General features: G+C 39.9%; 2 protein-coding genes across 6 annotated transcripts in view; one reads left to right on the top strand and one right to left on the bottom strand.

Annotated features, from left to right (window-relative positions):
- elovl1b (ELOVL fatty acid elongase 1b) overlaps positions 1-14,690 on the bottom strand; it is a 16,507-nt gene extending 1,817 nt beyond the window's left edge. The window contains exons 1-9 of one of the 5 annotated variants that reach the window (XM_053634224.1): positions 14,548-14,690; positions 14,125-14,181; positions 7,266-7,386; positions 3,653-3,752; positions 3,101-3,291; positions 1,405-1,485; positions 1,191-1,247; positions 992-1,097; positions 724-860 (exon numbers count right to left, since the gene is read on the bottom strand). In XM_053634224.1, the coding sequence (XP_053490199.1) occupies positions 724-860; positions 992-1,097; positions 1,191-1,247; positions 1,405-1,485; positions 3,101-3,291; positions 3,653-3,713 (633 nt within the window). In that variant the 5' untranslated portion in view covers positions 3,714-3,752; positions 7,266-7,386; positions 14,125-14,181; positions 14,548-14,690. Of the gene's footprint in view, positions 1-723; positions 861-991; positions 1,098-1,190; positions 1,248-1,404; positions 1,486-3,100; positions 3,292-3,652; positions 3,753-7,265; positions 7,387-9,176; positions 12,421-14,124; positions 14,473-14,547 lie in introns of those variants that run through there. The other 4 variants (XM_053634222.1, XM_053634225.1, XM_053634221.1 and 1 more) reach the window with 4 other exon arrangements.
- A 3,080-nt stretch (positions 14,691-17,770) lies between these two features.
- Positions 17,771-25,094, top strand: mob3c (MOB kinase activator 3C). Its single transcript, XM_053635508.1, has 4 exons — positions 17,771-18,160; positions 20,692-21,197; positions 24,065-24,267; positions 24,438-25,094. The coding sequence occupies exons 2-4, from the start codon at positions 20,780-20,782 to the stop codon at positions 24,465-24,467; spliced, it is 651 nt and encodes a 216-aa protein (XP_053491483.1). The 5' UTR covers positions 17,771-18,160; positions 20,692-20,779; the 3' UTR covers positions 24,468-25,094.
- Positions 25,095-25,969: the final 875 nt, after the last annotated feature.

Raw genomic sequence — 25,969 nt, 5'->3', positions numbered from 1 at the left:
TGCCCGAATTGCAATGTCGCTGCGTACAAGAACAGATGAATATTTTAACACTGGCGTGTGATGTCATATCCGGTTGGCGCCCACATTCGCAGCGGTCTCCGAAGAAATTTCGCAAGCTAATGTGATCACCACTTAAGCCATCGGCCCAAACTGGGTTGTGTAGCATGAAATGTCCTGGCTACTGCTATTCACACCATTTACTCGTCACAGGAGTGAAAACTTGCAGCAAATGCTCTCTATTAAATGCTTCGGCCAATCAGAATGCTGCCCACGGGGCAAGCCGAAACAACCAAGATGGAAGGTAGATGGTAGATGGAAACCTTGCGTGTTAGTCAATATATGTAGCTTTATGATGCGTAGAATCAGATATTTTATATAATGGAAAGCATTTTGGGACTAAACTGGATGATTACTGGACATATTGTGCGTTTTATTAGAACGTGACTTCTGTTGTTTAGTAGATATATCTAGCTGGCAGTGTCCGCTTGACGGTGTGCACATAGTGTGAGACACCCTTTTCATACGAGCACAAAAACATCTAAGCAACACTTTCTTTAAAAAACCCAAAATAACCTTAAGCACACACACACACACACACACACACACATACTTTCCTTTCTGGTAAGTAGCAAATTCTTTCTTTAATTCCCTTAATTCCCAGCCTCTGCACAGCAAAGTAGAGCCTTAAAGAATGCATTAGTTAGACTCGATGGATAAAATTACCAGCTGGATGGCTGTCATGTATTTCTTCCACCAGAGGTACTTCTGGAAGCGAGGTCCTGCAGCAGAGAGGCCATAGTAGAAGTACATGATCACATGGACCACCGAGTTGACCATGGCATGAAACGAGCCCATTCCACCTGCACAGACATTCAGAAGGTCACATATACTGTTACTACTCTAACCAACCTACTGTTAAGGCCATAGTCACATAGACAAGTCGAAAAGGAAAAAAAATTAAATCTGAACTGTTCCATGCTGAAGCACTCACCAGGAGCAAAGCTGATGCCCCACCACCAGGTCCAGGGCATGAAAGAGTGGTGGAAAATGTGCAGGAATGTAATCTGACTGTGTTTTTTACGTAGCACAAAAAACACCTAAACAAATACGAATGAGTTACAAACAAATCCGAACTCGAGACAAACTCAAATAGCGTTGATATATGTGTGAGTGTAAAACACAGAGCCTACCGTATCGAAGAGTTCAATGAACTTTGAGAAGAGGAACAACCAGGCCACTCTGACCATCTAAGAAATAAAAAGTTCTTTATTACCCCACATTATATAAACAAGATAAGCGCTTCAATTTCTGCCTTTTATATTTTTTATTGTAGACAGCTCACACGTCGGGTAAAATTACATCGGGGAGAAGATGACGAATGTGATCATAGACACCAGCTCTTACCCGGAGTGCTTGAGGGCTGTCGGAGTAATCGCAAGGGTCACATCTCCACGTATAATCTGTAGCCCATCCTGACATCAAGAACTACACAGCAGAAAATGCAAAGGAATTGTCATTATTTAAAAAAAATAAATTCGGCCGATCGCAATTTGATGACGTAAAACATGTGAGGACGTTACGTTACGCTTTAGTGCTGGAATTATGATGAAATCTCAAGAAACAATGAAAAAGTCGGATTCTTAAAGGCCTCTTAAAATGTTCGTTGTAAAACGAATATTTGTTGTGCTTTTTTTTTCTTTTTTTTTAAAAAAAAAATTTGATTCTCAATTTAGAACAACAATCTACAACATTACTGTAAATAATGTAACCAAGGCAACATCTGCGGTATTACTTTATCTGGAGGGGGGGGGGAAAGGTTAAGAGTAACGGTTAACAGAAAGCTTACATATCACTTATATAATAAAGCTTGAACGATCGGGATTGGCCGATCGTGATGACAAGCAATCGGTAATGGTATAGGAGCGTCCCTAATTTTCACGATCCTTATGTTTCAAAAAGGCTGTAAGCAGGGCTGCAGGATGTATCTCACTGGCCTGCAACATGCAAATGAGCATTTCATCAAATCACAAGATTTTGCATTGTGTCATGTGAGCATTCTGACCAGGTCGTGGCTCCAGATGTTTCTAAGTGTTATGATCAGTGCTAACAGTGCTGAAAAAAATATTCATTCATCCTTTCCAGAAAATTCTAAAATGTCCCCCTCTTTCCTCCAAAGTTGTGGCATCTCCTCTATCTGTACATGTATGCCAACGCTTCGTCGTTTGATAAGGATGTTCTCAGGAAAAATGGCTTTTTGTCTCTTCCTGTTAATGATGCATGCTAGCTAGCACACACTGAAATGAATTTAGTTGTATTAACTGTACGCCAGCTCCAGGGTTCCTCAAGTTTCCTCCCCCCTTCCCAAAAACATGGCGCAGGAGCCATTTGGTGAAGATCAAATGCCCCTAGGTTCGAAGGGGGTGTGTATATGTGCGTGTGTGTGTGTGTGTGGTGCTCTGCGAAGGACTGGCGTCCCATCTAGGATGTATTCCCGCCTCATGCCCGGTGTTACCGAGTAAGTAATAGTATGCGGAGTAATAAATGTGCTTATAGAGTAGTGTTATTAAACCCACTTCTTGCTGTATGATAGAGATGGTCGTTTCAACCACTCCAGAACTTTTCATTTTAGCCATCGCACAATGAAGGAAAAGGGGGAACGCTTTAGTAAGCCTGTAACGGCAGTGTGCAATTGTAAAGCGATGTCATGTTTCGTTTAAAAAGGAAAATAAAATGATTGTAAAGTAATAAAGTATTACATTTTGGAAATAAAACACACTCTGGGTAAATGCGAGGCAACACAAACTGAAATCTTTCGTTTTTATTGACTACAACGTTCATTAAATTTGCTAAACTAAAACGAATAATAGCCAAATGATTCAAATATGACTAACTACAATCTAATGTCATCAGAAGCCTTAAACTAAATCTGTTCTAATGTACACTGGCTTTGAAACTGCGGCGTTATTCTCATCCAACGGCACAATTAATCAAAAATATCAAGCCACTTATTAAGCATTAATTGTACTGTTTAGCAGTATAACTGCAATATGAGTAAAACAGCATCAGTATGTGGATGGAGTGGTCCAGCACTTTGTCTCACCTCGAATACAATGAAGATAGACAGAAAAACCAAGCAAAAGTTGTAGAAAATCATAGGCCCTTTCAGCTCGAAGGGTTTGCGGTTGGCCATTAATCGAGGGCCCGCGTACAGTACGAAGAAGAGATAGCCGAGCAGGATCGCCGTCATGTTGACCGGGCTCTCCATCAGCAGGTAGCCCCTCAGCCGTGGGTCTGATATGGAAACACGCCAAACCAGAAAAGACATTTAGACTTTGCTCACATAACAGAACAAATCTGATTTACTTCTTAAAGACGATTTATTTATTTATTTATTTTTTAGACCGAGCGCCCATGTTGCGAATTTCTTTGTTCGGCCTGTAATCGGATCGGCTCTGTAATTAAATCGGCCTGGGTACGAGTTAGGTAACTAGGCAGCCAGAAACATGGATATGTGGCTGTGGATTGTAGTTTACAAAACACAGACGCTCAGTGAAGAGCGCGACCGAGCGGTGTAGCGTACGCCACGTCTGCGCAGCTTTCCTGAACGAAGATTTTCAATGGAAAGTCTTTTAATCCGTAATGGCACACATACCTCTCCCCACTAAGAGTTTGTCATACACTTCCAGCATTCGGTCTCGGACTGTCTCCAGCATTTTCACCGACTTCTGAAGTGCCTCGGGCTAGTGCAAAATCTGTGGAAATAAAAACAAACCGTGCCGTCGGTCCCAGTTTGTTCTCACTGTACATAATGCCAATTCTATTCCAAAAACACTTTATAAATAATGCATTATAAATAGAAAACACGAAATGAACCCGGTAATGAAGAGTAAATGATCATCATAACGTCTTGCATGATGTTAGACATGCGACACACTGAATGGGAGGGTTGGGGAAGAAGACAAAAAAAAAAAAAAAAGAATGTGCATATGAGGTTAACTAGTGACTCGGCTCTCGCCCACATCCCTCCTCCCTGTAGACATCCCTTCCTTTCTTCCTCTCGGCAGACATGGTCTGATGATGACAGGGAGGAGCTACAGACAGAGACGAAGGAGGGAGGTACACAGTTCGCATGTTGAGGGTTGAGGACAAATATGGCATGCCTTTCATACACACACACACACACAAACCTCAAAGGAATTAACTTACAGGAGGCAATACGCTCTCCTTTTCAGGCCTTAAAAACACAATGCAGTTAGGGCAGTATGAAAGGTTGTCCTTATCGCATTGGCTGAGTCACTGCCATGTTTTAGGTAAACAGAGGAGGGAAGCAGGTGTGGCTTTAAGGAACGTCCAACATGGAAAGAAATGTGTGTGTCCCACAGCAAACAGTCATTGCCAGCAGATGTGTGCTGCACCCTTGTCCACCCTTGTAAAGCCACATACCACAACCTCCTACACTACTTCTGGCTCTTGCCTAGCCAAGCATTATGCCTCTCTGTATCGAACTGATCATCTTTGGAGCCAGTCACCATCTGCCTCCATTGTTGACAAGAGGACATTCATTTTCCACAAGACTGCAGTTTACGTGTACACAAGTTACTCGTCATATAAACGTACATCTAGAATCACAGCAGACTGAACACATGAAAACGTACCTCTTCTGAACATTAACCTCCTCTACAAAAATAGCGCGCGTCAGTATTACACAATCTCGTCAAGGTCAAGGTCTACTCATGCCTTTTATGGTTCTTAATGTTATGACCTTGAGGGGCAACGAGATCACGTGCATGCAGGGAAAATCCTGCGTTTCAGAAGCCCAGCGGAAATATAATACTATAATCCTGCGTCTGAGAGATGGGCGAGTTAGTTTGTTGTGCTGTTGTAATAACAGTAATCACATAGTAACTTCGGAATAACCTGAAGGCAGTTTGACTAATTTGTCAGTGTGGCTAAAAGGTTCAGTTTCACTACCAATCATCTTGACTGTTTGGTACAGTGGAGCTCAAAGAAGCATGACATCACATAAGCGCAGCAAGCTTGGTTTGTTCGTGTACTGACTGTGGCTTCCTGGATTCCTTCACCCAAGTGTCATCTGCATTGATGCTGGAATCTCTGACAGGCCCACATGAGTGTTATCACACCTCTGCATGTGTAACAGGCTCGAGATGTAAATCTACCAGGTGGCATTTGTTCGGGTGAACCTCTTTAAGCGTGCACACTTGAAGTCACCTGTGAAGGATAAGGAATAGTGGCGTTCCTCAGTTTTATAAGTAACTTAGTGTCCTGGTTTCACAAGACCATACTGACTTTACGATTCCAGGAAACTCGATTAACCTAATAATGTCAGGCAAACAAAAGAAATCCGCAATATCCACCCGTGTGTAAAGGATATCAGGGGTGTGGATGTTTACTACCTAATGTTGGGCAATATTTATCAGATTTATGACTACCTAAAACGTTCTTAGCTCACGGCTGGTCCCGTCCTAACTGACAGTAAATTTGAGCAAACTTTCAGGAGAACAAAAGATTAGTTCATTAGCAGGTGACTCTAATCAGTGCTGGTTAAGGCGCTGGGTTACAGTTAAGGTTGTTAGTTCAAGCCCAAACACTGCCAAGCTGCCACTGTTCTCTGCTTCAGGGCTGCCGGATCATGACCCTGCACTCCGACCCCAACTTCATATTGAGCTGGGACGTGCGAAGAAAAGAATGCCACTGTGCTGTTACGTATATATATATATATATATATATATGACAAGAAACCTCTGCGTCTTCTAATCACAACGTACATCACTTGTGTGCATGCATACGTGCATCATCTGGCCTGATCTCACACACGCAGCACAATCAGATCCGAAACGCATCGTGAGGTCACAGAAAGAGCCGAGAGTGGTTTACACAAGAGGCAGAAACCTGGGGACATTTCCTCACCACATCAGTTGTGTAATGTAGAACCGTTACTGTCTTGTACAGAACAAAGACCAGAATCTTATGTGTGTAGTCATTATATTAACCGAGTGCTCTTGCTGCTTGAGCAGATATTATGACGAGTCTTTAATGGGACGTCAGTGAGGCCAAACCAATAACAACGTGATGTTAATGTTTCACCCACAACACTATATGCAAGATATCTGCAACGCTCTTTCAATGATTCAAGGCGCTGCGCAGGCCGTGGAGTCCTTGTAGTACGCTAATGGATGTTAGAAAAGCTTCGGAGATGAGTGGTTGCCACAACTTACCGCCAATCCCACCCGGCAGCTACGCCCACAAAAATGACTGACTGCAGCTTTAGCACCTGGGGAGCTAATCCACACTGAACCTCCAGGAAGCTGTTACACTTCAAGACACTAGTGTATAAAGAATGACTACATAAACCATCAATATAAACACGCGCACACTTATTTAGTGCTTTAAAGGATTGTTTAATAGGGTGACTCATGTTGTGAGTTCGGTCCCATTCAAGATTGTAAAAAGTGACTGGATGGTTTTGAGGACAAAAATTTTTTGTAAACTAAATTGTAAGCACCAGCTAATAACACTAGCGAATGCATAGTAAACATGCTTGGAACCAGTCCCTTGGCCCTTTTAATTCAGCCGGTTTTGAGTTCACCGGCAGGCGTGAAATGACCCTGCCTGAGACAGAGTAACCTCCCTTACTCGCGTGCCCGTCATGTGATTACAGTCCGTCAGGGCACTCGAAAAGAGAAACTCTCAAAACTATTCAAAAGATCCCTAAACCGGACAAGTCAGAGCACAAACACCTCTCTCAGTGAACTATTTCCTAACTGTCAAATTACTGCTTCAGGTACAAACCAAGGCCGCTAAGTGTGACTGATACGGCTAAAGCCCAAAATACGGGGCGAGGCTGAGAGTAAGTTGCTGTAACAAGCATCCTGTCAATGAATCATGCAGTGGAAAAAAATAAAAAAAAAAAAGAAGGGGGAGAAAAAAAAAAAATGGCCGATGGTTTGGAGTTAATGATGAACAGAGGGAGGGGGGGGTGGATATCCCAGAGAATCGAGGAAACAAGGCAAAACACACAGACCGGCATCTGTTAATGGGGCGTGCCGGTTTTAAAGCCGTGTGATCGTCTTTCTAACAAAAACGCAGCAGGAGCGATAAAAAGTAGTCAGCCAAAACCGACCAGGACTGTTCAGAATACTGTGTTTAAGAAGTTTAAGAACTGAGCTGTAGACCAGGAAAAGTTAGAAGCCGAGAGTCTGTCAGGATTTTCTTGAATATTTGTAAAGTAAAAACGTTCCACTCACCTTAAACTTCAACTTGATCCTCAAAGGCTGCTGCCGCTGAGTGCCGGTGGGCCAAAACTCCTGTTATTACTCACTCGGTTCAGACGTAAAAAAAACACGGCCTGAACGGTAACAGCGACTGCTTGGAGAGAGAGAGAGAGAGAGTGAGAGAGCGAGAGAGAGCGAGAGAAAGGAGAAGTTGAGAGAGAGCGAGAGAGAGAGAAAAAAAAAGTTAGATTCAACAGGGTGACTGGTACTGCTGGCCTCAGAGACTCCTCCCACCCTGACTCACCCAGTGGATGAATAACTGGCTTAGAGAGTGTACGAGAGAGAGATAGAGAGAGATAGAGAGAGAGAGAGAGAGAGAGAGAGAGGCAGAGGCAGGCAGCTATGTGTGCATGCACAAGATTAAGTGAGGAGCAGGAAAAGTCCTACTGTGGCAGAGCAGGCTTCTTTGAACGGGAAAGAGAAGAGGCCGGCTAACAACTTGGCCTAGATAGACATTCCCTACTGCCCTAAAAACCGCCCACCTTGGTGTCCTTCCTCTCCTCAGTAAGCTGAGGACCGTGGCCTGACCTGCCGCTTTCACCCCAGCCTGCATCCATAGGATTATTCACCAGCGCAGGGCAAGAAATCAGTAGCCACTCTGTTATCATGAAGAGGCCTATTGTTCTGCACCGGCCGCCCTAAGCAGCAAAGGCAACGCAGAAACACGCCCTTGAACACAAAGCAACATCCAGAGCCACACGCACCTCTCCAAATACACAAAGCTGCCCTCAAAACATCAGACTGTTTCAGGCTTGGGTTAGTTATGTGCTACTAATAAGCCACCCACTAGACCAGCATTCATCAAAACATAAGCTTCATAGAAAGCTACGAAGTCTGAATGAGAACAGGAAAATAAAACAGCAACAGCTACACAAGACATAATACCAATAATGTAATGCACTAGAGTGGCCATGACAGTCTTATGACTTTAGCAAATGCAATGTGTACAACTGAAACAGGGAAGTCACCAGCTGACAGTTATTCTGGAACAGCAGCGGTCATGCACACACAAACCAAATGATCTCACTCGATTTAACAAAGGAAAACATTTATATAGAGAACAGAAACATCACTAATGGCTCGTAAGTAAGTCCAACGGAGTAGGTAGGACTCAGAGAAACGTTTAGCTACGATACAAATGTAAATTCGGTTCTTTTATTTTGACCTATTTTAAATGAGCCTACAGAGCACTGTAGACCGACAGAGCACTGTGACCTTTAACGTTATATAGGGGTGACAACACAGACCACACAGATGAAGAATAAGGCTAAAGGACTTGTGTTAATCTTGATGTTCCGGCTCTCATTCAAGGGACGATCGGTTCTCCCACACTGGATATAAAAAGTCTACACGCTCCCATTAAAATGGCTTCTAAAACTAAATAGTTTTTGTGATGAAAAAAATTCAACCAAGATAAATCATGACCAAACTTTTCCCACCCTCAATGCGGAATTACAACGTATAAAAATAGTTTTTCACTTAATCAGAAACATTTCAGGGAAAATTTTTTTTAAAAGTTGGTTGCATAAATGTACACACCCTTTTGGAATTGGGGATGTGGCTGTGTTCGGAATGAACCAATCACGTTCAGTCTCGTGTTCAAAAGTAACTACCATACAGCTATCAACCAATGAAATTATTCTGATTAACCAAATAAAGACCAGCTGTTTCTGTACGATTTTCTTGGCTGCATGCGACCACTCAAGCCATGGTCTGCAAAGAGCTGACAAAGCCTGTGTGGGGTCCCGCTGTCGAAAGGAATCGATCAGGAGAGGGGTACAAAAAAAAATTCCAAAACATTAGATGTGGTGAAAACGGGGCATCACAGTGACATTTTCAAGAACAGGACGTCCGTCCGAAATTTTCAAAAAGACAAAAACTTACCAGGGAGGCTGCAAAGAGACCTACAGCAACGTTAAAGGAGCTGCAGGAATATCTCACAAGTACTGATTACTCTCTGCATCTGTCAACACTCTCGTGTTCTTCACATGTCTGGGCTATGGGGTCAGGCGGCTAGACGGAAGCACTTTCTCACAAAAAACATCCAAGCCCAACTAAACCACCCCAAATCATGTGGCAAAATGTGTTATGGTCTGATGAGACCTATTCCAAATTCCAAATTCCAATATAATAATTCCAAAAGGTTTGTTTGGTGCAAAAAGATTCCAAGATTCTCCATGCTGATAGACTCATACATAAAAAGACCGAGTGGTGTAATAAAAACAAACGGTGCTTCAACAAAATATTACTTTATGGGTGTACATACTTATACATCTAAGCTATTATAAGTTTTTGTTTCTCTTCCCCCGTCCCCCCCAAGACATTTCTAACTGTTTCAATTTGCTTGTATACTTTGCAATTGCACATTAAAGGCGGGAAAAGATAATTTTAGTGTCATTCTTTTACCTCACAAAAAAAAAAAAAAAACCTGCCATCTGAACAGGGGTGTGTAGACTTTTTGTCCAGTTGTCTTACTACTAGAATGAAAAAGGGAACAGCTAACCGAAAACCCTCACAGGGTATCGGGTGTTCCATTTCCACTGAGGCACGTTTACTTCTATAATACAAACAGATCCGTTTCTCAGACAGCCAAAGCCTGTCAGACCAGTCTCTCTACCCCTAGTGGATAAACAAGTCTTAGAAAGACACAGAATGAGACAGCAGGACAGCGTCTCCCTTCTCTCAATCTCCACCTTACCGACAAGAAAGTGAATCAAGCAGGCCTCACTGGAAATCACCAACCCCTTCTTTTTCTCCTCCTCCTTCTTACGCTCAATAAAATGTGAAAAACGTGAACCAGCTTTTGTATTAAAGCAGGGGATAAAATAAATAAATAAATACGTCACAAAATTGATCCTGGAATATTCTGGTTCTTCATCTCACCTTGACAGCTATTGTGCCTTTGTACAAGACGATCCATTGTGGTTCAACACGAGATAACAGTAAGATTAACATGCTTTGTGGTGTATCAAAACCAAGAGCACTTTCCCACCTGTTAGTCCATAGTGTGAATCAGAAAAACTGACAATTTCATATTTAGTCCACTCCATTTTGATGTGCTTGGCAGACTTTTAATACAGAGGCAAAAAAAAAAACAACAACCCAAAACAAAACTGAAATTGTTACCGTATCACATCCCGATTCATCCGGTTATCTAATCTTCACATCGAACGTCAGAATGAAGAAAAACCACTGGCTGGTTTGAGAATTTCGGAAACACCTGGGAATTTTCACCTACGACTCTCTAATGTATACGTTGAAAAGCATCTCGGAACACACGAAATATCACATGTTGAAGCTAATGAGCTACAACAGCAGAAGACCACACCATATTCACCCCTGGCAATGATGAGATCAGAAAAAGGCACGGTGATGCTTTCCCGTTCTGGTTTTCTGCCGTTGTAACCCATCAGCCTCAAGGTTGGAAAAGCATTCGGGGATGCTTTTCTGCTCCCCACAGCTGTATAGAGTGGTTATTCGAGTTACCCGTCAGCTCGAAGCAGTCTGCCCATTCTCCTCTAACCTGCCTGTAGCACTGCAGCTCCTTGGATGTATTTGTTTTGTTTTTTTTTGCACCATACTGTATAAAATCTTGAGACTGTTCATGTGAAAATCCCATGAGATCAGCAGTTGACCAATGAGCCATGACCAAAGGCACTGCGATCACATTTTCCCCCCATTCTGATGTTTGATGTGAACCTTATCTAAACGTTCATGAACAAGCAGGGGTACAGGAGTTCCTATGAAAGCGGCCTCTCTTTGGACAGGTAATTTACATATCTGGGGATTTAATCGATAAGACTGCGAGAATGAACTTCGGTACATAACTGTACATGCTCACGAATAGCTGAACACAGATAGTGTAGTGCCGAGTAGCTGTTCATGCTACACACATAATAAATTTATTAATCATCATAATAGTGTTGGCTTCTGTAGTACAAATGAACAATATAAAAGTTTGCAAAATATGCAAACCACAATCATATAACTCGTTCTGTAAACTTTCTGTGCATCTCAAAGGGTTCCAGACAGGTGTTTTTTTATTTTATTTGTGAGTGTGGCATTGTACCGGCATGAACAATAAACAAAAAAAAATTCTCATACATTTTGGATAATTGAATAGCATGCCACATAAAAAGTTCACCGGTTTATATTATTATTTTACAATGATTATTGTGATATACTCATTTTGACACTATCATGCAGCCCTGCGTCGATATTTCCCTTAGTCGTTATTTACAGCTTTATAAACGTGAAATGCCGTAATTTGTGTTTTCATTTCTCTTAAAACTTTGGCAATTGTCGACCGGGATATCAACTTCCCTCTCCGGCGTAGCAAAAATAAATATCTATCTGCATACAGAAACCCTGCCTATAAAGCTCAAAATAGAAGAGTATCACATGTCGCATCACAACAGCAGTGATATCACTTTACTGTGCGGATAAAGACATTACATGTGCCAGTTTTTTTTTTTTAAAAAGTAAAGAACTTTCCTCATTGCAGTGGGCACTTACAAGCCTGACAGACAGCCGTCTCAACAACACTCAACAAACCGACCGTGACTTGGAAATGTACGGGTACACTCCAATTCCTTTAATTAGGGTTTAAGTATTGATGGAATTTTCCCTAAAGCTACCATGCTTCATGCCATTCATGTTTATGAAGAAAAAAAAAAAGTCTCATTCGACTTGTTACAGTTCAGTAAAGATGAAACATTTGAAGGTGAGTGTACATGATCTGCTAACAGAATTCTTTCTTAAATTAAAAAAACAAACAAAAAAGATCTGTTCTTCATTTGATGAGAAACAAAAAGATGATGCTGACTGAGTGTTCAAACGATAAATGGGTAGGTAGCGAGTTGCCTGTAACGTGTTCTTAAAACCCCAAAGAGTATTTCTTCTGACTGACATGAGGACATGATCGTCCAACATGCATCTCCTGATTCGGATTAGAATATACAGCTTTAGCCAATATCTAGACTTTCGGGACGGTTTTACATTTGTTTCTATGCACAACACTATTCTGAACGTGTAGCAGGTTAGACACGCGTACCCGGTGTGACCTTGGCTAACACGTCGTAAAGACATGCAAGTTTAACAAAACAGGAAAAACCACGAAAAGTTGTACAACATATGTAAAGTCAGGAAAAAAAAAACCCCAGGTATTTCTGTCTTGGGGGGGGGGGAAAGAAGAAAAGCATAAAAGACCCGTACTCGTACACTGACATCATTTGTAGTAAATTGCATGCGTGTAATTCTTACAGCTCACTTACGACACGTTCCTAATCCAATGTACAAGGTGCAAGGTATCACTTGTCCAATGTCTGTCAGCTGATGATCTCTAACAAGTTCAGTCATTAAAGATGCAACTGATTGTTTAGCTTTGACAGAGCTAGTACGGTGTATGACTGCAGGGGAGCAAAGTGCGTCTCCATGGCTCCCGTGTTTAGGGAAGAATCGCCTTCTCCAATCGGATCTAACGACCCGCTTGTCTCACTTTTATGAGCGGTCCTAGTGAAACAGAACCAAACAGTGGCTGTAACAAGATCCTCAAACACAATTTGTGGACGGTCTTAGTCATTCTGCAGCAATTTGCTGAATGAGTCTGGATGAGTCAGGACATCCTTAATCTGCGGTATGATTGGAATTAACTACGAGCAAAGTGTTTAAAACAGGAAAGATTTATGAACAGAACTCAACTGATGATTTCGACTCGCTGACATGAGAGTGCCGAAGACCTGAGAGTGGACACGCGCGAGTGTGTCCGTTTATTGTAAAAAATAATTCAAAATGCACACCAAGAACGTGATTAGGATCAAATTACACAGCACAAAGACAGAGTTGTCAAACCAGCATTTTTGCCCCTTCCGTGTCGAAAATCCTACATCGAAGGTCTTCAAAAAAAGTTAGTCTACTGTGTCTATAACGTATTCACCAATCCTGGCAGTAATTTGGATATCTGAGATTATCTTCTCTTATCATCAAGTGGCCCTATTTAGTCATACTGCCAACACAATACGCCCATAATAAAAAATAATAAATAAATAAATAACTAAATAAAATTTCTTCCTCCATAAAACCCATTTTCAGATTACTCAACGAATATCAACGCTTACCAACGTCCTTCGACGTCGTCTAAAAGAACCTAAACAAAAGCACACTTCGCAGCACGTGAACACGATTGTCTCATTCGTTAGTCTACAGTCCGTATATACGTGTGGTCGGGATTGCTTAACGGGTGGTTAGTTAACGGTCATCTTCATCGCAACACCAACAATACATCGTTTATCTTGCGGAGGAAATGAAGCGTCGGGACCCGAATGAACTCCTGAAGTCTTGTCGAGTTGGTTGTAGTTGTTATTGTTGTTGGTGGGGGTTTTTTTCCCCCCACAGACCTGTATTTCTGGAGCTCATACGTTTATTTATTTAAAGCTCAGGTAGCATGTGCATTACACCCCACTCTGTCCCGTCCCGTCCCGTCCCATCCCGTCCCATCCCATCCCATCCCATATACACACACTCACCACTGGTCGTGATTATTAGCCAGTACTATCCAACTGTAAACACAAACAAACAGTCTCACGCATTAAATTTCACTTGAATATTAATTTGAAATATATATTTAAAAAATAATAATAATAAATTATAATAATGTTCATACCAACACTACACTGATATACTTTCATTGTATTCAAGATACATTTTCAAACAAGACAGATAAAATACCAAATGTACTGTTTTTACTTTCAGTATTTGACACCTCATTGCTATTAAAGATATAGAAAGGATCTTTCTAGATGACAGTAAATATATATATTATACACTGACTCACCTGTACGTGGTCCACTTCCAGACACCGAACACCAACCGAGCGAGTCAGGCGAAACACCTGGAAGAGTGACGAGCAGAGCAACGAGCTAAGTGACAGGTCCGACCAGCCAATCAGCGTGCATGGGCGTGGTTAACGACAAGCTCAGCTTCATTCAATGTCACGTTTCCGTGTTCATGTGTGATGCAACGACTTCTCTACCGTCTAGCGTCCAAACTACACAACTAAAAGCGCAACAGCGACTCCCACGAGCTACGTTAGTAACATATAAGACACACAACATCACTTTTCACTCTCTTTTTTCCCCCCTTCTCTCTCCTCTAGTCTCAAACTAAACACGACGCAAAACACAAACAGATTTTGTCGCCCATAACATCCCATAATAGTCTGTGTTCCTTACATCTGCGCACCAGTGGATAAATTTACCTGTTGGAGGTCCCTGAGGATGAAACTCACGCCGTTTCAGTCGTAAAATGTGACGCAACTCTTCCACCCTAGTTACAGGAAAAAGTGGGCGGTGAGAGTCGAAAAGGTGGCGACAGCACGCGGGGTTGTGTCTCCATCCGCACACTACCGCAAAAAGTAGTGTGTGTACATGGGTAAAAGTAGCACGCGGTCTCTCTCTAAAAAAAAAAAATATATATATATATATATGAGAGACGATTTTAAAATATACCACTTAGTCTACTAAATAATACATTTTAGTGCAATATCTTGATGGTTAGGATGAACCAAAAAGGACCCCATGCTGACGAGCCAATCAGGTTGCAGCGGCGTTTGTTACGTCATTAATTTCGTTGTAATTTAATCTGGGATGAAACATTAGATGGGAACACCTATTTTGTTTTGTCTTGTTTTGTATTGAAGAAGTTTTGTTGGGGAGTCTCTTGTGGCCACTGTTTAAAAAATAATAATAATAATAATAATAAAAAAATAATAATGCTGATACAGAAAACCCATGTTGATCATTCATTTCAATTACAAATTATAAGTAAACTTATATAGGCCTATATATAATGTATTGAGGAGCTTTTACAAGTTCACACAGGGCTCAATCAATGGATCACCAGTTGTTCAGCAAATAACAACATAGGATGCACAGTTCTGAAGCTCTGAATGACAGGCTTGATCATCAGAGATGATAAGAACAGCGTAAAACTGTGTCAGATGAATAGACGGATTAGCTCGGCTTGTTAACAGTTTGATAGAACGTGTGTTTATCACTGCATTGTGTCATTTATATTGTACTTACAGCATTGTGTTAATGCACAGGATATAACCCTTCTCGTTAAAGAGGGCGATCCGGGAAGTCTTGTCCCTCTTGTATCTGTTTTTCCTTTATTTGTTTGTTTATTTATTTACTTAATGGTTCGTGCGAGAGAAAGGCTTTCATTCGTTTATTGTTTACATGCATTGGAAATGTTAAAACAACTGAATTTCAAGCGCTTGTTTTGAAGACTATAAATCATCCACCTGCAACCCATCCCTGGCTGCCAGCTGTGCTTCAGGAAAGCAGAGAATAAGGGTTCATATTCAATATTTAAATGTACTTATTTGGCTGAGATGTTCATGCAAAGCGAATAATAAGTGAGCCAGGATCCAAATGATCAGCCGAGGGTTAAGGGCCTTGGTCATGGACCCAGCCATGGCAGCTTGGCAGTTTATGGGAATCTAAAGTTAGTAGATTAACCACTATACCACTACTGTGATATTTGCGACATGGCACATGCAGTCATACTATTTTGGATTATTTTATATTAATTTCCATTAATATTCAGTCACAAATGGAAATCCCTGTGTCTCCATCAATTTCATAGCATTGTTTTTTGGCAGATGTGATGATTCTCTATCCAGCTTTTCCTGTTCTGACTTACCAATATCCAGTTCATTTACAAAGTAGGTTTAAGGTCAAACGGAAACGTTACATAGCACGACTCAGCTAATTTGAGGGTTTGGCTAGTTTCACTTCCTGTCATGTAATAATCCTGTAAGATCCTGCTACTTGGTAGAACTAACAAAACAACATAAATTAGAGTGAAAGTATGTGTAGGGTATATGCTTTATTATTATCATTTTTTTTCTTTAATGTTTTTTTTTCTTAATTTTTGCCAGTTTACCTTTTCTATGTTTACCAAAATGCATGTGACAAGCAGTTTGCTGTAATGAACACATTTGCTTTCATTCGTATGTAATGTCTCCATCTGTTGGATACAAATGGTTTGTTCTTTTCATTTACAGCAAGTAAAGAGACATTCATGCTGATCCTTTGAAGATGCATAAGTTTTGCTCTTTTTTTTTTTAATGTAATACATTTTTTTAAATACATTTATTATTATTATTTTCAGAAAAGACATACCACAATGGCAAGCAAATTAATTTAATTACAACACCTTATAATTGAAACTTTGAAATTTGAGCTCCAGAAACACTTGGAGGCAGCAGGTGCCATCGTCACAGAGAAAACAATAGGCAATGCACTCCACTGCTCACGCTCACCTCACAAGACTCCATTACTAAAGAAAAGGCATGTCGAAACTCGTTTAAAGTTTGCTACAACTCGTTTGGACAAGCCTATGAAATACTGGGAGAGCAAACTTGAATTTTTTGGCTGTCATACTAAACACCATGTTTGGAGAAGAAATGGCACTGCACATCACCCTAAAAACACTATAGCAACAGTGAAGTTTGGAGGTGGAAGCATCATGGTGTGGGGCTGTTTTTCATCACATGGTACTGGCAGACTTCATATAATTGAAGGAACGATGAATGGAGCCCTTTACCGGGAGATTCTTGAGAAGAAGCTGCTGTAATCCACCAGGATGATGAAGATGAGACGTGGGTGGAGCTTCCAGCAGGACAACGATCCAAAGCATACAGCAAAAGAAACTCTCAATTGCTTTCAGAGAAAAAAATCAAGGTGTTAGAATGACCCAGTCAATCACCTGACTCGAATCCAACTGAACAAGATTTAAAGACAATATGTTTAGAAGAACGGGCCAAAATCACACCTGAATACTGCGGCCCATTAATTTCTTCATACAGGAAGCGTGTTGAAGCGTCATTACCAACAAAGGCTTCTCCACTAAGTATTAAATACTTTTCAGTTAGTGTGTTCAATACTTTTTTCCCGTGTCATTCCTCTTTATTACACATAACTTCATTTATGGACTTTAATGTTTGGATTTCTTTATGTGTGTGGATTTCTTGAGTTAATAACAAAGTCTGGTGAATATTTCATGTGAATAGTCTCATTGGAAATATATTTACTGAAAAAACAAATGTTGACGTATTCAATACTTATTTCCCTCGCAGTATGGGCTCAACCACAAGGTCCAACCTGCAATAAAATTTACGCAACATTTCTAGTTTTTCTACTATAACATACAACATTTACTATTGTTCAAAAAAAAAAATCTGTTATTTTTCTAAAGCATATAATGACATATTCAGTAAAAGAATAGAAACAGAACTGACTCATACATTTAATGTATAGTTGTAGACTTGCTCTAAGTTAGATATCCTCTTAACACAGTCAGATGTCAGGGTGTGTGTGTGTGTGTGTGTGTGTGTGATTTTCACATGACATGCCTGACTGAGCCCAAGTGGGCAGTTTTCAATGAGTAGTGGTTGTGGGCAGAGCTGAGGACAAATGAGGAGGGAATAAAGTTACAGAAGTTGCTGCTCCTCCCACAGCCAAGAAGATCCTCCTTTATAGCTCCAAGCTGCTTCTACTGTAAGTGCATACGCACACGCGCGCACACACACACATACACACAGAGTCAGGCAGTAGGGGCTGTCTGACAAAATCAGGATATGACATCATTCACAGGAAGAAAAGCCAAACAACTTTTCTCTCTGCTTATCGAGTCTTATTTGTTTTCAGACTGCTCAGGTTTTCTGATGAGTTACTGAGACCAAACTCTTCAGACAGCGGTGCAATCCGTGTCCTCTGGCTGCGAACTGGAGGCAGAGATTTTCTCCTGAGCTTTCCCATAGTTCCCCACAGCATTCCAAGCATTCAGGACGGGACTTGAGCCAGGTACTGTAGGGAAGATCCTTCTTTTCCCCTTCTCTTTTCATACCTACACGTTATCTCAATGAAACTAACCAAATTCTTTGCTTTTTTGCACTTTATGAGTTGTTTTTGCAGTTTGTTCTCTTGTATTTATAACCCTGTAGTCCATTAGACTCTATAAGCCTTGCTGGAATATGTACAGACATATGAGTTCCTGAGAATGTGTAGAATATGGTTCACTCCCCCACAGACCCACACACGGTATAAAATACAGATGTGCACATAAAAGGCTTTTCATAAATATAGTAGTGTTTTTACATAGACATCACATGTTCATCTATTTAAGTTTATGACTGAATTCGGTGTGTATTGGTATATCAGAATGTGAGTAAGATATACAGTAAGATCAAAAAATAAATAAATCTGCAACGGTTATATGGTTCAGATTACACTCTAGCCTTGTCAATGGTGTAGCGGAAAAGTTATTTTCCACAGCAATTCTTCAGCCAAATGGACTGTTGTGCATTTTTATAACATTTCACCATATAATCAAGTATAACCAAATGATAAAGGTCTCTTTATAGAGGGCTGTTTATGACTTTCGAGTAGATTTGTTTCAAGAATTAGATTTTTAAGCTGTGATTATGGAAATATGTTTAGATTGATTCTTTAGCTTGCAGTAAAATACTGTGCTTCTGGAAGCAGAAAGAGAGCCAAACATTTCATTCCAGTCATTTTGGTTCTCCACATATGTATGGCTACAGCATAAATCTCCCTGTGAAAGTCAGTGGCATGCTCACCATTGTGGCAACTGGGAAGGTTAATTCCAGGGCTCAACTGAATGCGCTCAGTTGATACAGCTGTGTATAGAGACTACAGACAGCCAGAAGCCTGAGCGAGCCACAAGGCTGGTTCGTTATCATATGCAGTCAGACTGCATTGAAACAAAGGAAGTGATGATAAAAAAAATGGTGGTCGCACGATGTCACACATGTTAATCTAAAACGTCAAAATGATTATCACACCAGTAAATATAACTGAAATGTGTCAGCAGCAGGTACAGACTTAAAAATATATATATATTTACTTGTGTTCAGCCACAGGAATTAATATAAAAACAATATGGAGTCATATGACCAATAGCATCATGTGTGGTAATGCTTAGCATATGTTGTGTTCTGTTTAACATCAGCCTTTCCAAAAAAAAAATGATTTCAATTTGACTGTTATAACCTCTATTAAGGCACTAGTAGATTCACACAGAGACTTTTCATTCGGCCTGGGTGTAATTATTCCCCACTTCGAGGTAGCTCATGTCTTATTGTCTTCATTTGAGAGAATTTCGAACAAGTGTGATAAAATAGTCAGCTTTCTTACGTAGGCCAAACTTGTTATTCATGCGCAATATTGTTCTATCTCAGCTACATTTGTTCATTTACTTTTAACTATATATAATGATTGCGTTTTGAATTTGGAATTATTGAGTCAGCGGACAAGAAAAGAAAAGAAAAGAAAAGAAAAGAAAAGAAAAGCTCTATAAAATGTTTCTGGGCTGGTGCGAGATACCCAGACAATCCTGTAACAGTCATTCAGTCAGCGCTGTTTCAGGTTTGTCGGGAAACGAATGCATGCTTCATATGCCAGATCAGATACGATAAATGCCATCATGCACCTAACTTTAGTCATAAAAGAAGTCTGATTTCAAAGTGGCAGGCCAATTCAGGCAGCCAATCAGGTGAGAGAGAATGTTACAAAGCATGTAAGAGTGACCGAAACAAATTTGGGTCGGAGAATCGATATGATATTAGAAGGAAAATGGATTAGAAGGAAAATGTTCTCTAATTTAATGTTTGCTTGATGGGGTACTTTGTATGATTACTCCCCAGTGAATTTGTTAAAACTAGCGCACTCATCATAGCCCATTAGTGACCAGTAGGGTGTATATTTATTGTTCTGTGTTTTATCGGTATGTGCTAAGCCTAATGATTTGACATGAAAACAAAATATGCAGATTAGATCATACAAACTTTGGAAGTGACCAAAAGGGATCGTTTTGACCTCTATACTGTATTTTAGCTAGCTACACAACAGAGTTCGTGGGCTATCCAACAGAGCAGAGCACTGTGAGATTATAGGGCGACCGTGAGGATGTGCTTTGTCACGTGGTTATTAGTAACTGTGATAGTCACACCAATGTGTACAAGACAGATTTTATTCTCATCATGCTTAATCTGGCAGCAGATAATTCCATCGCCAGAATCAAGAATACTTGGGCATAGTACCATAGTACATACTATGCTAGTACACCATTTGTGTCAATGTTACTTAGACATACCAGCGCTCTGAATTCTGTAGTGAAGAAGGCCACGGCACAACCCACGTTACAAAATCTCTTTTTTCAAGTCGCTTGCAATAGCATCTTTCTACCCGACATCTGAAATCCTTAAACGTTTATTCTGTCAAATATCACTTAATTGTAAACGCTTGAATTGCTAAGAAAATATCCAAAATGACAGAATGCTCATTTTTATTAATATTTTTATTCTTTTTACAAGCATCACCAGTTGATGAAACAGGAGACTTCATCTCATCTATCCTGACGTTTCTGCTGGAGATTCTACTATTTGCACAAGCTGTAGAAGCATGGCTCTCTGCCTTGGTCAAGTGTTCAGCAAAGACAAGACGTTCAGGCCTCGGAAGCGCTTCGAGCCTGGCACGCAGAGGTTCGAGCTGTATAAGAGAGCCCAGGCATCACTGAAGTCAGGCTTGGACCTCAGGAAGGTGGTTCAGCTGCCTGATGGAGAGAACATTAATGACTGGATTGCTGTGCATGTGGTAGATTTCTTTAACCGCATCAACCTGATCTATGGAACAGTTAGCGAATTCTGCACAGAGAGAAGCTGCCCTGTCATGTCTGGAGGCCCTCGCTATGAGTACAGATGGCAGGATGGAGACCATTACAAGAAGCCCACCAAACTCCCAGCCCTCCAGTATATGAACCTGCTGATGGACTGGATTGAATCGCTCATCAACAATGAGAATATCTTCCCTACACGCATAGGTGTGTCCGCAATTATTCAATTCAATTCAATACAATTGCATTTGTGCTTTTAACAAGGGACATTGTCCAACTTTACAGAAATATATACATTCAGGATATTAATTTGAAATGTATAAATTTATTCCTAATGAGCACGCCAGAGGCGACGGTGGGAAGGTAAACCTCCCTGAGATGATATGAGAAACCAGACACAAAAGGGAACCCATCCTCCTCTGGGTGAAACTGGATAGAGCAATTATAAATAAAGCCCTTCTATAACTGTTTATTACATGGTCAACAAGTGCAGATGTGTAATCAGGAAATTCATAAGCAGGTGACTCGAGTGCAGAACTGTTCATGGATTGCAATTGCAGTCCTAAAGCCATCGTAGCAAAACAGTTGCATATCAGGTGCAGTTCACAGCCATCTTCATGGTTTTTAAATGGTACCATCCTCAGTAATCTCATTCATCTTAAAGGCCGTCCATGTCTTTTGCATGCATTGTATACAACAATGGAAATTCAGCATTGTGCTTAAAGGGCACCTATTATGGTTTTGAAACGTGCCTAATTTTGTTTTAAAGGTCTCATACAATAGATTTACATGCCTCCAAGATCAAAAAACACTTTAACATGCTCATAATTTAAACTGCAGCATTACCTTTTTTTCCCCCCAGTGTCACAAACGACTCGTTAAATGATCCGTTCTAAATGATTTGTTCTAAACTCCTCCTTTCAGAGAGCATACTCTGCTCTGATTGGTCAGGTGTCTCAGTCTGTTGTGATTGGTCTACTGCTGTCAGCGAGCAGCCAATGAAGACCAGAGGAGGGGCTTTTTGTTACAAACCTACATAGATTAGTACAGGAAGTAAGTCTGGAATCACTAACGAGTCGTTTCAGCTGTTCAGAATCGGTTCCTTCTTTTAGGAGTCGATAACTCTGTTTGTCGCACGCTTTGATTTTTGAAACTTTGCAGACTTTTTACATTCACAAACAGCTCTATAACACACTACACGAAAGGTAAGATCTGAAAAACCATAATAGGTGCACATTAACTGCAGTTATGTGCACTTGAGAATCTGTTTTTATTATAGTAGGTAATTTATAGTAGTCAATTCCCTGTCAGTAAGAAAGAAGGGACGTACAAACACTGGCGCCTCCTCTTTATAATCAAACTTGCAACAAATGTTAATCTTCATAAAGTCCTCATTCACAGCTCCATACATTTAATATTTGGTTGAAATACTAGCTGCCTTTTTGGACTGATCAGTGGTTTTAAAAATGTTGCTGTTTGACAGATACAAGCCAATGTCCCACTGATTGATTTGCCTTTCTAGATGCTGCACAATTGTGGGGAAGCACAATATTATTATTTATAATGGTCAAATGATCAACTGCAACAATCGCCAATAGAGGAATAGAGGCACATTAGTGTAAGAATCACAATGCCCCAATGCTCGCTCTATGAAAATATTCATTGGAGGTGGAGAACTGGACATGACAGGTAATGACAGGGTTGGCAGGGTCACGGTTTTTACACCAAATTGGAATAGTTGAAAAATACTCTTCAGCCGCTAAGATTTTGTTTCACAACTGGAATTAAATCTGCAAATCTTTCAAAATGTTTCAAATGTCTGCGAACAAATGTACAGCATAAGTACAGACAATTTCTATTGTAAGACATATTGCAAAGTTGAACCGTTTGATTGTAATAGTTTGATTATAATATCAGAAATACGGGTGCACCATGCTGACCTTTTTCCCATGCAAATGCTGAGAAAAAGAAGAAAGCGGTCTGCCTTTACCAATTTATGAATTTTTTTGGGCTAGTTTTAGGTATTTTCTGTGGATTTTGGGATGTAGTTAGGTTGGAAATTTAGCTGAAACCTAGCAACCTCGGTTAATGATATTAGCGCTTATGTGTGGGCCTCGCAGATGGGAAACAATCCTGCTGTAACAAACACAGCTGAAAAAATGTACATGTAACACTGCTCAAAACGAGCTGCTAGACTATGTTCTTGAAATCAACTGCTTATTATGAGGTTATAAGGTTGAATTTCTCAAAATTGAGAGTCTCGACTTAATTTTGTTTGAGACTATGTCGTTTAATTAATGATGTCTTGCCCCACCAATACTATATGGTTACATGCTACTACTGGCTACAAATGTTTTTAATTTAACAGTGAAGATTATGACCATTTGGGGGACATGGTGTCTTAGTGGTTAGCACGTTTGCCTCGCACCTTCAGGCTTGGGGGTTTGATTCCTGCCTTGTCCTCTGTCCTGTGTGCCTGTGCTTCGGGGATTTCCTTCTTTGGGGGTTTCCACATACTCACTGTGAGTGATAGTGCCCTGTGATGTATCGCCACCCTGTTCAGGGTGTCCCCTGCCTTGTACCTTGTCCCCTGGGATAGGCTACAGGCTTCTCTGACCCTCTGTAGTATAAGCGGTACAAAAAATGGATGGATGGATGGATGGATTATGACCGTTTATAAATATTACTTATTTCTAATATAATATATATGACTTAAAAATGACAGATCCTGGTGTGTTAGTTCATGTTGGCCAACTGGCTAGTGTTTCAGTGGAGTGGAATCACAAGTATGTATGCAATTATGTTTATAAATATATAAATATACACTCATTTCAATTCTGATGACTGCAACACACTCCAAAAAAAGACCTTGTTTTTATACGTTTTGTGTTTAAATACAAGTCAAAGTACATTTACAAATCACTCCTCTTTGGTTTTATTAGCATTTTCCATACTGTCCCAACTTTATTTGGAATTAGGGTTGTATACTGCATACCCTCGGACCAACCCTTATTGACATTTAATCAAGAATATGACCTGACTCCAGGTTTGAAAGATTTTTTTCTCCTTTTCAGGGGTTCCTTTTCCGAAGAACTTCCAGCAGGTCTGTAAAAAGATTCTAAGTCGGCTCTTCCGTGTGTTTGTGCACGTTTACATCCACCACTTTGACAGCGTCTGCAACATGGGAGCTGAGGCTCATGTCAACACCTGCTACAAACACTATTACTACTTCATCTCTGAGTTTAGTCTCATTGAACACTCCGAACTGGAGCCACTGGTGAGAAGGATATGTTTTAACACATTTTAAGCAATTACAGATCTTTTACAATACAGGCAGCGGAGGAGACCACTGTCTGGTGGGTGGAGATGTTTGACATCGGTTGGATAGTAGACTAAATACATCAAAATTCCATACAAACAAAATTCATGTGTTTTCTTTTCCAACAGAGAGCCATGACAGAGAGAATCTGTAACTGAAGCAGGTGGACAGTGAAGTAACACCTAAAAGCAGACTGCCGATGTTCAAACACCAATGGTCCAAGCATCTCGTATTCTTAAATCTTCATTTTTAATATATTTGACCTAAGGTTCGCCTTGTTGTATTAGGATATTATCCTACTAAATGAGCCTAAGTAGAGCTGTAGCTGACTTGATATTCCCAAAAAATGTGGGGGTTTTTTTATGGTTAAAATATGCTATATGAGCCAATATCCTAATATGTCTTTTTTTTTTTTTTTTTTTTTTTTTTTTTTTACACATCAGACTGCAAAAGAACCTTAAAATATATAGGATCATAAAATAGTTGCCCATTTTTTTCACTTTTATTCACTGTTTAAAACTACAAAATGTCAGCCAGTGTCTGAAAACTTTTATACACTCTATATGTGAAAGCTAAATGAAGTTTTTATGCAGCATGTTTACATGTCTAAGATTTGAAATCTGACTCGAAAATATTCAGTGTTATCATGTTTGCCCCTGAGGAGTATACTGGCTTATCCTTTGTGTTTCTGAAACTGTGCTGGGGCATGTTAAACGCTCGGGCAGCTTGAAACATGACATTCTTGTTCAGTCTAATACAAATACCACTGCCAATGTGGTATTTAACTATATATATATATATATATATATATATATATATATATATATATATATATATATAAAACTGTGCCATTTCTCTTGCTTGTATCATAGATTTTATGTGAATGTGTACTGTTCTTGTATTATTTTATTTATACATCATTTTACATATAAATGAAATCATTATCCCGAGAATTTATTTAAAAAAAACAAAAACACAAACAAACACCTGAACAACCAAGCAAACTGTTTGCTTAATCTTTCTGTTATTAGTCTCAAAGTTATTGCATCTTTACTAATACAGCAGCATGCAGATGAAGTCCTATCACTCATTTATATCATAATTTATTTTCTGGCTATTAGACGTTTACAGTTCACTGTAAATATAAAGAGAGTATGCAAGTGTCAAACAAATACAAACAGCCATGTAAAGGAAGACAGGTGACAAACTGAAATTTATAGCCCCCTGGTGTCCAAAAGTTGTGTATATTTACTGTGTATAAAGTATTTCAGAAACATCTTGCATAAGTCATTCTTATTTGTGCTTTCTGATAAGTAAATAGTTTTATTATTATTATTATTATTATTATTATTATTATTATTATTATATGTTCAGTATAAAATAGCTATTTTATATTGGTTAAGATAAGGACCTTAACATTAAACTGAGTTTGACAATACTTTTCTTTAATGCCTACAAAGACCAAGAAGATTACGTTTAAAAAAAAATAATAAAGTCAAATCAACAGAATCCATTCAGTACCATTTAATTTGCAATGATTAAAAATGTAATCAACATGACCATACCAACAATATCTCAGAAAAGTGTATCGCTTAATCATTTATCACACATATTATATCGATATAATGCCCAGCCCTACCTCACAGGTAAAACAAGAGAT

This window comes from Ictalurus furcatus, chromosome 10 (assembly GCF_023375685.1).
Source record: "Ictalurus furcatus strain D&B chromosome 10, Billie_1.0, whole genome shotgun sequence".
Lineage (NCBI taxonomy): Eukaryota > Metazoa > Chordata > Actinopteri > Siluriformes > Ictaluridae > Ictalurus > Ictalurus furcatus.
The sequence above is the reverse complement of the archived record's forward strand: the minus strand, read 5'-3'. Positions and strand labels throughout refer to the sequence as shown.